This window comes from Eumetopias jubatus, unplaced genomic scaffold (assembly GCF_037043125.1).
Source record: "Eumetopias jubatus isolate StellerSeaLion01/CBP00866 unplaced genomic scaffold, mEumJub1_p1.0 scaffold_8, whole genome shotgun sequence".
In the NCBI taxonomy this organism is placed as follows: Eukaryota; Metazoa; Chordata; class Mammalia; order Carnivora; family Otariidae; genus Eumetopias; species Eumetopias jubatus.
The window spans coordinates 75724231-75736843 of NW_028274814.1; the positions used below are offsets into that span (position 1 = coordinate 75724231).

General features: G+C 40.0%; 1 protein-coding gene across 3 annotated transcripts in view; it reads right to left on the bottom strand.

Annotated features, from left to right (window-relative positions):
* The window catches only part of SLC38A1 (solute carrier family 38 member 1), a 67790-nt gene that overhangs the window by 34703 nt on the left and 20474 nt on the right, over positions 1-12613 (bottom strand). For all 3 annotated transcript variants that reach the window (XM_028123089.2, XM_028123087.2, XM_028123088.2), the window contains 2 exons: positions 4842-4917; positions 4448-4563 (listed from right to left, as the gene is read on the bottom strand). In XM_028123089.2, coding sequence (XP_027978890.1) covers positions 4448-4563; positions 4842-4917 — 192 coding nt within the window. The remainder of the gene's footprint in view (positions 1-4447; positions 4564-4841; positions 4918-12613) is intronic.

The window sequence follows — 12613 nt, forward strand, 5'->3', positions numbered from 1 at the left end:
CCAACTCCTTCTTGGCTTGGAGCAGCTGTAGGAGCAGCTGGTTTTACAACACACAGAGTGAGTCCTTGTTTTAAGGTAGGAGAGTTCTACATTTTGTGAAAAGCTTGTAAGTTTGGGTCTTTATACAGCTACCTTCACGAGCTTTCACCTGATGATTTGGTGGGTGGCTCTTGCTATTCACACATCTTGCAAATAACCAAACGATTTGTAAGAGTTTTATGCAGGGAAGTCTTCCTGCAACTGTAAGAGTCAAGTTTATCCAATTCTTTGCTTCAGTCAGAAACTGAAGAGTCATGAGACAAGAGATCAATTATCCCTGAATCACTATAATTAAAAATCAACTGAATTCTAAGAATGGTAGATTGAATATATAAACTTACTCCTGCTCCCTCCTAAGAACATGAGAGGAGATAATAAGCACAAAATTTCAGAACTGGAAAGTAGACAAAGCCGAACCTTAAACTGGCAGTGGAGAAAGACAAGACCAATCCAATTTTCACCACAGAATTCCCAAAAGGCCCCGGTGGCATTACTGGAAGGAGGGAAAAATGGAAGGGATGAGCTAAAATAAAGAGGATCTTCAAGAAATAGCTAGATTCCCAGACCAGGCACTTATTCTGTAAAGCTGAGTGGTTGCTCCTCCCCATGTGGCAAAACATATATATCTGAAGACACATTCTCTGTCAAGTATAAAATACGGGTCTCTGGGTGAGGGACCCAGCACAACCTGTGGGGGGAGTGGGTACTGTCAGGAAAACTGGGATTGGGTAAACACATGCAACTGAGATATCCACCCCAAACCTTGCCCCCAACTTGGTTCCCAGAAATATGGTGGCAATGCTCAGACCCTCCAGGCAGGCGACTGGAAGATGCTGGGTGATCCCAACAGCCAAAGAGTAACTGACACTGCTGGTTCCCTAAGTAAAGGGCTGGGGACAACACCTTATGTGAAGCTATCGCCAACAAGCCCCACTCACGTGTAGTGGGCATAAATTAGTCTTGTTTTTCCCATCCCTTACTTTTGAATATAACAGACAAAGAAGGACCACCTGACATCTGAGGAAAGATTCTAAAATGAAAGATGGAGTCCAAAGCAAACAAACAAACAAAAAATCAACTTGCGCCAGAGGGATAGAGTCGGTGGAATTCAGACTGTGGGAAACACTATGGGACAAATGGCCCAGTTTCTTCAACACATATATTGTATAGGAAAAAAGGAGAGAAATGGGGGAACCTACAGATTAAAAGAGATTAAAACACATATCAGCCAATTGCACTATATGGACCTTATTTGAGTACTGATTTGGAAAACCCAGTTGTTGTTGTTGTTGTTTTTAAAGATTTTATTTATTTATTTGAGAGAGAGAGAATGAGAGATAGAGAGCACGAGAGGGAAGAGGGTCAGAGGGAGAAGCAGACTCCCCGCTGAGCAGGGAGCCCAATGCGGGACTCGATCCCGGGACTCTGGGATCATGACCTGAGCCGAAAGCGGTCGCTTAACCAACTGAGCCACCCAGGCGCCCCCCAGTTGTTGTTTTGTTAAAGGAGATAAACAGGCAATTCAAATTTTGTTTGGATATTTGATGATATTAAGGAACTGCTGATAATTTTTTAGGTGTGACATAATATGGTTATGTATTAATAATCCTTATTAAATAGTTATTAAATATTAAATCCTTATTAAATAATTATTAAAAATAATCCTTATTTTAATGAGAAATACACTGAAATATTTATGGATGAAATGATATTAGAGCTGGGATTTGCTTTGAGACAATCCAGATGAGGGGGATGATTAAACAAGTAAGGCCATGGGATGAAGGGAACATGGGAATCTTTTATACTCTTCTTCCCACTTTATGCTTGAAATTTTCCAAAACTATCACTAGAATCCTTAGAGAAAACACTGAAATCATAAAACAAAATAATATAAGAAAGGAACATTCCAAGAATTTTTAAAAGCTCCTATAAATAAAAAATAATAATAACAGAAATAAAGCATTCAGTAAAGAGCTGGAGAAAATTGAGGACATATCCCAGAAACTACAGTGAAATATTGAAGAAATGAAAATAAAAAATAAAACTGAGAGGACGAGTTCAGAAGGTCCAGAATCTGGGGATCAGTCCCAGAAACAGAGAAAAGGGAAAGAGGAGGAAGGAATTCATTGACACAATAATGTGTAAGAAAATGTCCCCAAACTGAAGACTATGAACTTCTAAAAGAAAAGGAGGTACCAACTGCCTGACACAGTGGATGATAAAGGCCCACATCAAGACACACCACGATAAAACTGAAGAACATGGGGAGCAAAGAGATTCAACAAATTTCCAGAAACAAACCAGAACAAAAAACAAAAACCCTGGCTATATAGAAAAGATCAGGAATCAGGAGGATATGGGACTTCACAACAGAAGAAACTAGAAAGCAGGGAAGCAATACCTTCAAAATTCTGATGGAAAATTACTGCCAATATAGAGTTCTATATCCAGCCAAACTGCCAATCCAAGGTGAAGGTAGGATAAAAACATTTTGCAGACATGAAGGCCTCAAAAAACTTATTTCTATTCATCCTTTCTCAGCAACAAAAGCAAGGAAGTAAATCCAGAAAAAGGAAGAAATGGAATAGAGGGAACAGGGGATCTAGGAGAGAAGAGAGGCAAAGGGGATTCCCAGAGAAGGGGATTCCCAGAATGGAGACAAAGAGAGATTCCAAAATAAAAGTCTGTTCCCTCTGCCTCAGTTTCCTTACCCATGAAGGAGGGAACTAACACGAGTACCTATTTCAGAGACTTGCAAGGATTCAGCATCAAGTACTTAGAGTAGTACCTGGTATGAAGACTGTTGTTACCATCATCAAAGAATTGACTCTTCAACTATTTAACATAGAACTAACTCATACTGCAATAACTAAAAAAAAAAATAAATCAATGTAAAATACATTTCTGAACTGAACATTTTTCCAGCTCTGGAATAAATGATAACAGTCACAGAATCATAGGGTTTCAGAGGTGGACAGAGTTCTGAGATTTTTCTAGTGCAATTTCCTTGTTTTACAGAGTAAGCAACTGCAGCTCAGAGTGGCTAAGTAACTTGCTTAAGACTACACAGCGATTCAGAAGAGGAGTTGGGACTAGCAGTCAAGTGCCTCTGGTCACTGCTCTGAAAATCACAAGTGCAGCGACCCCACGGTATCCTCAGAGGGTCAGAGTTCCACGCATACCAAAAAAGTCACCATAGAAATATTTTGTCCAACTCCATCCTTTTACCCTAAAACCTGGCACTTGGCTCAAGATATACATAAACAGAAAGGCCACACAGAATGATCCACCCAGCACAATAAAAAGAAGAGGCCACAGTTGGGTTTACCGAGTTGGGTGGACAATAAGGAAGAAAACGTCTTGAATTCACTGTCCTATACAGAGTTTTAATTCTAGGAAGGACATGTCTGGCATGTTTACACGTTAAGAGGAAGAATATTAATCCCTAGTGCTACTGACCCATATGGCCCAGCATGAATGGACATCACTGATCCCTGGGTAATGGAATGGGCAGCAGTGTACTTTCATCACAATTTTCTAAGTCTTTCTAAAGGAATATACACAATTTGTAAGAGTACTAGCCATTTTGGTCACTGCTTCCAAAAAAATGATGCTCCCATCTCAAGATCCAGCAATGAAGACTACTGAGCAAGGCCAATGAAGAACGTTTGAGTGCAGTCAAGGGGGAAAAGGCTGGAGAAGAGAATTTCCTTCTTGCCTCTTCAGGCAAAACACCACTGATACTCCGTAGGGGCTTGAGAGGGGAATCAGGCTGAGTAGGAATTTTCCTGGTATAAATTCTATGATCTGTTTTCATCTTGTTCCAACTGAAAAGAAGCCCTCTGTACATCTGCAGAAAGTCCCATTCAACAGTGTGAGGAGAAGTTATTTAAAAACAAAACTTGCCTATTTTCTCTTAACTAACCCTCAGAGGAAAAGTACACGCTAATTTCTCATCTGTGCTTCTTGACTATTTATTACAAATAAATTTGCAATTACCGTTGGATATAGTACATATTCCACTGCAATCCAAATACCAAAGTGTTGAGTGGTTGGATTAGACACCTCTAAATATTTTGACCTTGGCTGAGATTTAAAGTGACAGGTATAAGGAATACCAAAATACCAAAAATCTTATTTTGAAAATTTTTAATCCTTTTATTTATAAAGGCTTATTTTGGTGTCTTTGATGAATAAAAAGATTTTCTCTTTCCCTTTTCTTATAAACATTAGGTGCAACTTGGAAAATCACTCCAACAAACAATATAAAAGTATGTACTCATAACTTAACCAAGTTAGTAAAAACATAAAAACTATTCAGAAATATTTCCAATTTCTTCTGTATATGAACAGAAACATACAGAAAATACAGTTTTAACATGGAAAGTACTGCAGTGTCAACACTCACAGAAAAAGTAGAATTCCGGTGTTTGCCAGGGCAAAGGCCAATCCCAAAATCCCACTGCCCATAATGGCGTTGCTTAGGTTAAAAACAGACATGCCTAAGGAGGTTGTTCCTGGAATCTAAACAGAAAGACAAACATGAACAAAACAGTCCTCAAGAAAGTTCATCATGCCAAAGTCTTTAAAGCACTATTAGGAACAGGTGTGGAAGTAAAATTCAAGAAATACTTCCTTAGTGGTCTAGTTATTTTTTAAAATGGGTTTCAGGAGAAAATACATAGGCTATCTTGGTGAATATAAATAGCTATACTTTTAGTATTATGCTCCACAAATTAAAAACATGTCCCAATTTATGTGATTAAAACAAATAAGCATACTTTATTATAAATGACACTTACATATTCATCACATTTCTTTTTTTCCAAATGGCTGTTAGTGAGACTTCTTCTACTCTCGCGATCAGAAATAAATTTGCTGTAAAGACATGTGTAATCATTTAACTTCATATAATGATTGAAGCTTAACATTATTACTTATCAAAACATCACACATGAAAAGTTATCAATCGGCCTCTTAAGAGTGTACAGCCCGATTCAACCACCTTTTTGATTTGCTTTGCTTTGTTTTTTGCCAGTCTTAGTTGTCTCTGCTCTCGTTTTACCAAATAAACTCTTAAGTGCCCCAAGGGGCAGACACTTTGCTTCATTGGTTTTGTAGAAACCACTGCTAGTAGCAGGTGCTTATCTTGAGATGAAATGAAAGACAACCATAAATCAAAAAGAATGATACTCTCAAATCATTTCAATACTAATAGATGAAAACACTATATGCAATATAAGTTAACTTTTATGTAGAATTTTCTCTCACTGAAAATTCGATAAAATCAAGGATATTATAAAGCTGGCATTTAAAGGAATCCTGGAAACAGGCCTCCTTCTGAGCTCACATCCCTGGCGTACAAACTTAGTAAATAAGCATTCCCTCTGCTGCAAAAAAGAAAATAATTCTTCCCCGATCAGACATTCCTTCAGCAACTACTATCTGCAGGTCAGCAGGCCAGGTGATAAGGGAGACATGGAAATATGTATTAAGTGAAGCAGACACTAGGCTATAGGAGTTCAGGCTAAGAGATCATGGTGGGGGAAGGCAGGGCATATAGTCTAGGGGTAGGGGCAGAGCTAGGGCTTTAAGAAAGCATGGCACTTAGAACTTGAGCTCAAATCCTCACTAGCTCTGAGGGACAAGGCATGAGACCTCAGTTTTCTCATCTGTGAAGTGGGAGTAACACAATTATATTATCTCACAGCGTTCCTGAGAAAATTAAATAAGAGAGCATGTGTAAAACATTGGTACAGCTCCGGGCACAGAGTAACAGCAATAGATGTTAATCACTCCTCTCTATGGGGAAGGTGGGACTTAAGTTAGGATGGGAAAGATTCAGACAGGCTTCATAAACTATATACAGACATAGAAGCAGGAATTCAGAAAGCTCTAAAACCATCAAATATATTCATGATTAATCTGAGAACTTTATGGCCTAAATTCCTAATTTAAAAAAAAAAAAATTCCCAGGGCACCTGGGTGGCTTAGTCGGTTGAGCGTCTGACTCGATCTTAGCTCAGGTCTTGATCTCAGGGTCCTGAGTTCAAGCCCTGCATTGGGCTCCATGCTGGGTGTGGAGCCTAGTTAAAAAAAACCTGGGGCGCCTGGGGGCTCAATCAGTTAAGCTCCTGCCTTCGGCTCAGGTCATGATCCCAGGGTCCTGGTATAAAGACCCTCGTCAAGCCCCTTGTCAGGCTCCCTGCTCAGCGGGGAGTCTGCTCCTCCCTCTCCCTCTGCCCCTCCCCTGGCCTGCTTGTGCTCTCTCTCTCTCTCTCTCTCAAATAAATAAAATCTTTAAAAGAAATCCCCATTAACAAAACAAGTGTTACTGTCAAAGAAAAGTCCATTCATAGGTAAACTCTTGCATGGATTAGTAAGACACGTTACAGATGCTTTTTAGCTCTTCTGAAAATTTAATTGTCCAGTTTTAGCAAGAACTAGTCACAGTGAATTTTTCACTAATAAATGTAAAGCAACTTGAATTGGACTATTTTAAAGAAGCAGGTATCTTTAAACTGTACACTACATTTTCATATGGTGTTTTGAATGGTGCTATATTTCACAATAAAACATTTTTATTGGGGCACTCGGGTGGCTCAGTTATTAGGCATCTGCCTTCGGCTCAGGTCATGATCCCAGGGTCCTGGGACCAAGCCCTGCATTGGGCTCCCTGCTCAGTGGGAAGTCTGCTTCTCCCTCTCCCACTCGCCCTGCTTGTGTTCCCTCTTTCGCTGTGTCTCTGTCAATTAAATAGACAAAAATCTTGAAAAAAATTATTTTTTTTAAGATTTTATTTATTTATCTGACAGAGAGAGAGAGAGCACAAGCAGGGGGAGCGGCAGGCAGAGGGAGAGGGAGAAGCAGACTCCCCGCCAAGCAGGGAGCCCGATGCAGGGCTCGATCCCAGGACCTCGGGATCATGACCCAAGCCAAAGGCAGACGCTCAACCAACTGAGCCACCCAGGCGCCCCACAATAAAACATTTTTAAATGAAAGATATATCTCATCAACGTTGGTTTAATTTAGCTACCTTTCTCGTCTTTCACCCAAGGGGTCTGGCTTCTCCCTGGCATTACTCCTCCAAGTTCGCCTTATTTTGCCAGGATAAACTAAAGACAGGCGATATACATACTACAAACTTCCCCTGGGGCCATCACGTCATATAAGCAGCACAATCTGCGGTTTATCCCTTCAGCATCTGCCTAAGCCTTCAACCCATTCAGTTACAGTGAGAGGGCAAAAGGAAGTAGAAGCCAACCTCGGTCTCCTGAAACGCAGGAGAGGCTGTGCCAGCTAAAACCAGAGTGGGGATGGGCACCTGGGTGGCTCAGTTGGTTAAGCGACTGCCTTCAGCTCAGGTCAGGATCCTGGAGTCCCAGGATCGAGTCCCACATCGGGCTCCCTGCTCGGCAGGGAGTCTGCTTCTCCCTCTGACCCTCCCCCCCTCATGCTCTCTCTCTCTCTCTCTCAAATAAATAAAAAAATAAATAAATAATCTTTAAAACACAAACAAACAAACAAAGCCAGTGGGGAGGTCTGGCTGTGTGAAAGGGAGATGAGATAAGGAATCCAGAGAAGGAAAAGCTTCTCCTATTGGTGGGACTAGCCAGAGGGAACTTAAAGGCAGAGGCCTGAGCAATAGTATTGCAGGTTCTCAGCAAGAGAATGACATAAGGAAACCAGTATCTTTGGAGACCAAACTGGCAGTCATATAGCCTTGCCATTGCTATTATTGATTGATGTGGCCTTTCTTTTGCCTTTAACATTAACTTTTTTAAAAAGATTTTATTTATTTGAGAGAGAGAGGGAGAAAGAGAGAGAGAGGGCATGAGTTGGGGGGAGGGGCAGAAGGAGAGGGTGACGGACAAGCAGACTCCCCGCTGAGCATAGAGCTTGATGCAGGGCTTGATCCCAGGACGCTGAAGTTGGGCACTTAACCAACTGAGCCGCCCAGGTACCCTGGCCCTTAACATTTTAAAATTTTTACACAGAATTGAGATTTACAGATCTGGCTGAAGAGGGGCAAGGGAAAGCTATCTTCCTTTTCACACAGTGAGCCCCCCAAAACTGTGGGTGCTGGACTTGCCTATTTAGTGTTGCTATTAAATAAAAGACTGTATTTAATCAGACTAACTTTAACAACCAACTCAAGTCTAACCAAATCTTTACCCAGAATGTCCCCCATTTGCCTTTCTTATGGAGGGGCTTGTTTTCCAAAAAGCATTTCCATTATTTTTAAATCAAGAGAAAAGCCCCGCCATGGTCAAAGAAACCAAACAAAACACCAATAAACTGCCTGTTAGGGCAGATCTGCGTTCCCAGCCTGGCAGCGCATCTCAGAATTGGTGGCGGAGGACTGGTGGGCAGAGAAGAATGGGAAGCAGGCACATGATCCCCGGGGTCATTCAGTAGGATCAAACACTGGGCCACAGAAAGGGATAAAGAATAAAGTCCCTGCCTGATTTCCAGGTCTTTCCTGCAGAACTTCTGCAGGAAAAGAATAATGAACCTGACTTGCAGAGCTGTGGTAGTAAGTAACCATTAGAAAGCACATTAAAAAAACATTGTCAGCTGCCTCCCTGATTCTATAGGTTTTCCCCCAAATCTTCACTGGCTCCCCCACAGACAAAGTTTCAAGTACAGATTCCTCACCCACAATTCCAGGTGCTGCTTAATTTAATGTTGTCTCTATGCCCCAGTCTTATCTCCCCCTGCTCCTCAAAATGACCTTCATTTTGGTGAGGATGAGACAAGCCAGCCCAGGGCATTCTGCAGTTTACCCCAAACCTTAACTGCTAACAGCCTACTGTTGGCCAGAGCCTTCCCAAGAACACGAACAGTCGATGCACACATATGTTGTATGTTATATGTATTACATACTGTTTTCTTACAATAAAGCAAGCTAGAGAAAAGAAAACGTAATTAAGAAAGTCACGAGGAAGAAAAAATACATTTATAGTACTGTACTGTATTTACTAAAAAAAATTTGGACCTGTGCAGTTCAAGCCCATGTTGTTCAAGGGTCAACTACAGTAGGAATCCACTCCCTGCCCCCCCTCAGGAGACCCTCCATCCTCCTGTCAGCCAGTGCCATCCTGCCAGTTCAAAGCCCTCATCTTCCATGAGTCTTCTTATACTCTGGTTTAAATGGAGTTTTCTGACTCTGACCTATTTACTACTTTTCTGTGGCACAGATGGAGCCATGAGGTCATTTTGCATCCTGAGTGCTTATGTGGTGTCCGCACTCCCTATCCTTCTTCTGTGTAACTATCCACTCACTTGCGACTCAGAAGACCCTCCATAACCTGAATACTCATCTTCCTTTTAGGAACTATGGAGTCTCTTAGGCTGCAGGGAAATCTAGCTCAGTAAGAATGAAGTACTTAAAGAAAGCCTCTTTATTCTCTTTGTGTTGTTCCAAATTTTTCTTCTCTTTAGTCTTTCTATCTTTGCTTTGTATTTCTGTAAATTTTTTTTAAAACAAATAAAACCAACCTTTTTTGTAATGGAAAAGTCCACTCAAAATAACTAGGTTGTACAGCTTATTCCAAGTTTCTATTATCTCACCATTTAAAAATTGCAATTGCATGTTAAAAAGCATTGACCTCTGGCAAAGAGATTGAAATAAAATTTCTCTTTAGTGACTAAAAAATGGGCTGTGGGCAAGGGTGCCTTTGACATGTGGTCTCAAATGATAAAAGTGTTATTAAAAAAGAGTTTCCACAGGGTCGGTCTGTACCTACAAGGCAGAATTCAACCATCTCTTAGGTAGCCAATTGTTCTGTGCACAAAACAAAACAAAACCTACAGTGGCTGTCGTGGTGACCTTCAACAGACAAAGCCTTAAAAAGGATGTAGGCGTTATACTGAGGTAGTGTGAAAAGAGGCGAGAAATATAGAACAGTTATTTAAAACCAAAAATAAATCAACAACAGCAACAATCCAATTAAGGATGGGTTGTATGATAGGAAGATAATCTTCCTATTGTAATCTCTACCAATCAGGTTCTTACTAGATTATAGTGTTTCATTTGAGGATTCATAACACAAAAGAAACGAGTGCTTGAACTTGAATGACCTTTGCTAGTTCTTTCCCTGAAATCCTAACACTCTACTAAAAAGGAAAAGGAAAAGGAAAAGAGAATAGGAGGAAAGAAGCAAGTAACAAAGAGATTGGAAAACATGAAAGAATGAAGGAAGTGGAAGGCATTTAAAGAGAAGACTGATCCAGATGGCCAACAGACATGTGAAAAGATGCTCAGCATCACTCATCATCAGGGAAATGCAAATCAAAACCACAATCAGATATCACCTCACACCTGTCAGAATGGCTAACATCAAAAACACAAGAAACAATACATGGAGATAAAGGAACGCTTGTGAGTTATTGGTGGGAATGCAAACTGGTGCATGCAGCCACTCTGGAAAACAGTCTGGAGGTTCCTCAAAAAATTAAAAATAGAATTACCATATGATCCAGTAATCCCACTACTGGGTATTTACCCAAAGAACACAAAAACACTAATGTGAAAAGATACATGCACCCCTATGTCTACTGCAGCATTATTTATAATAGCCAAATTATGGAAGGAACCCAAGCATCTATCCATAGATAAATGGATAAAGAAGACGAGGTACATACATACAATGTAATATTACTCAGTCACAAAAAAGAATGAAATCTTGCCATTTGCAACAACATGGATGGACCTAGAGGGTATTATGCCAAGTACAATGTCAGTCAGAGAAAGACAAATACTGTATGATTTTACTCATATGTAGAATTTAAGAAACAAAACAAGTAAATAAGGAAAAAAAGATCTCCCTCTCCCACTCCCCCTGCTTGTGTTCCCTCTCTTGCTGTCTCTCTCTGTCAAATAAATAAATAAAATCTTAAAAAAAAAGAAAGAAAGAGAAAAAGAGACAAAAAACAGATTCTTAATTATAGAGAACAAAATGACGGTTCCCAGATGGAGGGGGCTGGAGGGATGGGGGAATATGGGATGGGGATTAAGAGTACACTTCTTTTGATGAGCACTGCGTAATGTATAGAATTGCTGAAGAACTGCTGAATCACTATATTGCACACCCAAAACTAATATAACATTGTATGTTAACTTTACTTGAATTAAAAAAACATTTTTTTTAATGAAGAGAACACTGGGAGGTAAACAAAGACTTACTTGATGGGTAAACTCTACTGAAAAGAAAACAGACTTTAATTGGAACAGGAGCCATTAAAGCAAGGAAATAATTTTCTGACATGAAAACTGAAGATAGGAAGAAGTGGTGGAAAACTTCTTCCTTAACAGGTAGAAAAGATATTACATTTTCAAGGTCCTTCCAAGTGATACAAATTTAGTACACAAAATTCTGAAAGATACACAGGGACCAAAATAAGCAAACAAAGGCTGGTGAGGGTATAGTGACAAGAGCTGCCCCAGATCCTTTCAAGAAAAATCTTAACTGACAGACCCTCAAGTTTGGTTAGATGCTTCTGGGGTCACAACAACACTAACTCTACATAGAGATGAGAACAGTAGACAACATACATGAAGATTTGCATGGATACAGCTAGGGTAATCTATTATGTTTCGACAACTTTAATATTTCAACAGCTTTAAGGTAACAATAACCAGCAACCATCCAAAAGCTAAATCGATATTGTTATTCCTTGGGGTGGAGAACACAGAAGTGCTTCCCAAAGAAAGAGAGTTGCACTATTACTGCTACAGACTTTTTGTATCCTAAAAGGCTTACTATTGCCAGACACTCTGCCAAGTACTTTACATGGATTTTCTCATCTCTTTTCACAATACTTACATGTGGTCAGGACTATTATTAGCTCCATTTTAGAAAAATTAAGTGACTTGACCAAAGTTGCATTGCTAAAAATTAAGTGCTGAGCCAGGATTTGAACCTTATGCAGAACCTGAATTCTTAACCTACAAACAGTAGAACAGTATTGCATTTAATATTCCCCAACGATCCCATGAGGTCAGTTATTATTATTATCCCTGTCTCACAGGGATGGAACTAAGGCTCAAAGCATGAGATCATACAAGATCTATTCACTGAGCCAGGATTCAATTCAAATCTAAATCTAAACCATGCACTAACTGTTGTGTGTGTGTGTGTGTGTGTGTGTGTGTGTCTGTCTGAATCTCTCTCTTTCTCATTTAACAAATATTTTGTAACATCCACCCCATACCAGGCACTATTATCATATTATTACACAGTACAGGAGACATAAAGATGATTAAGATGGCTCTTTCTCTCAAGAAGCTCACATCTAGAAAGAGTCTAGAGCTTGTTACTCTCAAGTATGGTCCCTGGATCAACAATATGGGCATCACCTAGGAGCTGGCTGGAAATCAGAAGCTCAGGCCCTATCCCAGACCTCCTGAACCCAAATCTGCATTTTAACAAGGTTTCCAGGTGTTTTGTATGCACATTAAAATATCAGCAGTTCTGGTCTAGTGGACATTTTGAAAGGTTTTGCTGTTTCAGGTATAGATTTCCATGGCTACAAACCCAAAACTTAGGGCATGAAATAAAACAATTGAACT